Source organism: Talpa europaea (genome assembly GCF_964194135.1).
Source record: "Talpa europaea genome assembly, chromosome: X".
In the NCBI taxonomy this organism is placed as follows: domain Eukaryota; kingdom Metazoa; phylum Chordata; class Mammalia; order Eulipotyphla; family Talpidae; genus Talpa; species Talpa europaea.
In genome coordinates, this window is record NC_140081.1 from 27,523,641 (window position 1) to 27,528,050 (window position 4,410).

Below are 4,410 nucleotides of genomic sequence, written 5' to 3' on the forward strand. Positions count from 1 at the left end.
TTCAATAAAGGTCTTTTTTTTTCTGTAAAGTTCAATAGTATATCACTAAATTTGGAAATCATGGTTTGGAAAAGTTAGCTTTCTGGATTATTATTGACTAAAATACCAAAAGCTTCATATGTAAAAGAAAAAACTGATAAATTGAACCACATCAAAATTAAGAACTTTTACTCTGACAGAGTAAAAATTTGCAAATCAAAGAACTCCTTAAACTCAACAGTGAAAACAATCAAACTAGAAACTGTGCAAAAGACATCGACAGAATCTGTATTTATTTGGAATACAGATTCCAAGTAAACACATGAAAAGATTTTGACATCATCCACATCATCTGTCATTAGTGAACTGCATGTTGACATCAGTATATTTGTAAAAATGACTGAAGTAAAAAGTGATGATGTCAAATGTTGGTGGGGATCAGAGAGAAACTAGAATGCTTACACTTTTCTAGAGGGAATATAAAATGGTATGGTCACTCTGGCAAACAGTTTGGCAGTTTCCTAATAAAATGCAGCTATTGTATGTGCTAGCAGTTGCATTGGGCATTCAGTCACACAAAAACCTATATATAATTGTTCATAGCACATCAGTGATGCCAAAACCTGGAAGCAGTCCAGATGTCCTTCAATAGCTGGATGGCTCACCAAAATGAGGTATAGACCAAAAAGGTTACATATTGTTTTGAGTTTGTTTGTATAAAATTCTTGAAAAGACAAAATTATAGAAATGGAAAACAGGTGTGTCTATAAAAGGACAACATGAGGGATCATTATGATGATGAAATGTTCTGATCCTAAAAGCCAAAACCCTGATTGTGACATCATACTGTAGTTTCACAATATGTTATATCACTGAGGGAACTGGGTAAAGAGTACATGGGATCTCTGTGTATTACTTCTCAAAACTGCATGTGAATTTATCTCAGTGAAATTTTTAATTAAAAAGTAAACACAAAACCTTTGGGTTTGCTCCTGATTGTTTATATTCACAAACTACTGTCTCTGGTTAGACAAGATTCTGTCATTAAAAAAAAAAAAAAAAAAAAAAACTTGGTTGGGCCTCCCTGGTGATGCAAGGGGTTAAGTACAGCACTATGAAGTTATCCGCAGCCACTGCAGCATGAGTTCAATCACCAGGGAGCTACCCACATGGCACAACAGACCTCTCCTGTCTTACCTGCTGCTCCCCTCAGCAGAGTTTTTCAGTTGATCCACCAGTTCTGCTCCCCACTCTCTCTGGTGAATCTTCTTGTCTCCCGAACCTCTGGCTAACACCCCAGTTCTTGTATGCATAAATAAATATATCTTTAAAAAACTTTGTTTTTTCTTTTTCATTTTTTAGCTCATTCAAATATTTTATTTGTTTTTTTTTGTTTGTTTTATGTATTTTTGGCATGTCTTCTTTTTCTTTTAAAGAATGTATCTTGAAAAATGTTATTGACCATGTTTGTGTTTTGTGAGTATAGATTTCTCCTCCCTCCCTCAGGTGTGGTCACCGTTGCCCTCCCACCACCAAAGCACCCATTGTGCTCCACCATAGTGTATTGTGCCTTCTCCCCCAGCCTCCACCCTCCAACCCCTATATACCCCACCTCCCTCCCCTCCCCCTTCCCCTCAGTTGTTTTCCAAAAGCTAATTGTGCCAGAGAATAAACTAATACTAGAAAGTTATTAAGCAACCTATAAACAAATATGCTGCAAAACTGCAGGTGAATTCTTTGACTATAGCACTTTTGTCATTCAATGTTTTCTCCACAAATGAGAGATGTCTGAATAGGTCATAATGGTTAAAACAGAAATGACACTGTTGCCCAACTGGAGAGTATTTGAAGGAAGGAAGAGTTTCTAATGTCTTGCCAATTTATGATACCTATGATGGATAGTGTGTATGTGCTCTGAGGGACTGAGGAAACAAAGGGTAGTGTTAAGGTCCCTATGAAACAGGACTACTGATATCAAGTTTGACTTTTTAAAATATTGATATCAAATCTGCCTAGTGTACAAAAACATAGCCAGAACAGACATTAATGCAATTGTACCTAATGATTAATCAAAATGACTATTTTTGTGAGAAAATGTTTGGTAAACACGGAGAAAACTTAAAGTACTAGGCATAGGAAAAGCAACAATAACTCGTGTAGCCCCTCCCAATTAAACAGGCAAATCACCCTAAACATTTATCAATGTGTCTAATCTACTAGACTAATTGCCTTTTGATTTTATAACAAACTTTTCTATCAAAGCTAGTACATCTAAGAAGTTATATAAATCAGTCTCCTTGTAAGCCTTTAACATATCAAAAGCTATATAATATATACAGTAACTAAAGAGTTTTTAAAAACTGGTTTTGGACTGATGTCAGGATCTATTTATGGCGAATTAACGGGCACAAGAATAGTAATTATGCAGCTTTCAGCTCATCTATTTTCTAAGTTTACCATTGAATCCTGCAGCACTATTTAACTGCTAAGTGTGTTAGTATGTGAGGAGTCATTCTACCGAGCACGCAGCACCCACTTAAGAGTAACAGGGCTTGAATCTGATAAATAACGAGGACTTCAGACTGTTTTCTTGTGCAATCTATGATTGAATTTGGCAGTTACTTGTAGGATGAGTCTGAGTCTTCGGTGATGTCTTCAGACTGCAGGTGGAGATTGTCTTCGTTCTCATCCTTTTCCTCATTTTGAAAATCTGTCGAAATTAGTTGTCTAGCTAATTTGATGTTCAGTCCTTCGTTGTAGTGAAGTTTCCTCTTCATCTCAAACTCCCGCTGCTTTTCTTGTCTTAACATGAATTCCCTGGAGGTGTGCGCCGCTCGGCTTTCAAGCCCCTCGGTCTGATAGACAGGATCCGAACTGTCAGCAGTGCCCAGTTTGTTGGCTAAGATGTCTCCGCTCGTGATTTCTTTTGCTTCCGCGTCGCTCGTTCCATCTTCGCTATCTTCTTGTACACCTAGGTAGGGGATGCCAGTCTCATTGATGGTCATTAAATCGTGGTCTCCGTATGCTGGGCGGTAAGTGGCCAGAATGCTGGATTCATCCCACTTCTGGGACTTTTTTCTTTGCATCTCGGGGATTGTCCCGCTGGTCTGCTGTGCTGGTCCCGCGATGGAAGGAGCCACGGCGCCGCTTTTGTTCTTGAGGATCCCCTTGATCGGACGGTGTGAGGTGGAAGAGGTGGCCATGGCGGGAGGGTTCGGAGTCTTCACGAGGGGCAGCCGCCTGCGGCGCTCCAGGGTAAAGTTGTAAGGTGTTTTACTTTGGGCAAGGTGTCCACAGCCCAGTTAACCTCAGCGGGACCCTGCGTCACAAAGGACATCACTCGCGACGCCACAGAGGTTGTCGCTGACGTCACCCGCCATCTGGCTCCCCACCTCAAAGGCTTAACTATTTTTTTAACCAAAATAGGAAATATCCATGCATTGCACAGTGTTTTGTGAATTTCTTCACACCCTGTCACGTAGGGAGAGCTCGTGTAAAATGTATGTCCAAGTGGGGGTCACTGTCACAAATTCACAATCCAGTATTTTGATCGCAAAGAAGGTGATGAATTGCTTCTGTCTCCTGTACACACACACACACACACACACACCCCCTCCTCCTCCTCTCCTGCTCCCTATTTTGGTGAAGATCCCATTTGCCAATCACTTCCAAACCAGCTGGGTATCCGGCAACCTCCTCCATGCCTTCATATTGCTCAAGAAACTGTCCAATTCTATCTCTTCTGCCAACGCCCTGTTTTACCACCATCTCTTGACAAGACTACAACCACGGCTTTAGAACTGGGCGCGTCATATGCTCCCCTGCTGCCCGGGTGGCCTTTTTAAACACCCATCAGGGCCTCCCTGGTGGCGCAGCGGTTGAGCGCTGGGTTGTGAAGCTGCCCGCAGCCTCCGCGGCGCCGGTTCGATCCCCGGCTGCTCCCCGGGCACCAGAGGAGGGTCCCACATGGAGCGCTGACCTCTCCTGCCGCCCGCTGCTCCCCTCAGCAGTGTACCTCGGTCCTTCTGCCTGCTCTGCTCCCGGCTCTGGCTCTGGTGAATTCTCTCACCCTCCCGCGCTTCTGACTGTACCCAGTGCTTGTATAAATAAATAAATAAATCTTAAAAAAATCCATCAGATACTTCAAACTCTTCAATGGCTGCCTGTTTTAACATAGGAACCACAGTCCAAAGGGGGCCAGAGAACAGCTCAGACATACATCTGTAGCCTTTTTCCCTCAAATTCTGCTCACCCCATCTCCAGCTTCTGTTCTGGCCTTTGAGTTACAGCCCAGAGCTGTTTTCTACCTTTGTTCTACAGGGCACAGTGCGAGGTACCTCAGGACCCTCAAATCTGCCTCTTGTAAATGGGTTCTGCCACCTGCCACATCAAGAAGAAACATACTCTAGTGTGTAAGACCTTTAATGGAAA

General features: G+C 42.3%; 1 protein-coding gene across 1 annotated transcript; it reads right to left on the reverse strand.

The window, feature by feature from the left end:
* Nucleotides 1-2,597: 2,597 nt before the first annotated feature.
* On the reverse strand, nt 2,598-3,281 carry PPP1R2C (PPP1R2 family member C; the record flags this gene model as incomplete). Its single annotated transcript, XM_084258904.1, has 1 exon — nt 2,598-3,281. The coding sequence occupies exon 1, from the start codon at nt 3,180-3,182 to the stop codon at nt 2,598-2,600; it is 585 nt and encodes a 194-aa protein (XP_084115030.1). The 5' UTR covers nt 3,183-3,281.
* Nucleotides 3,282-4,410: the final 1,129 nt, after the last annotated feature.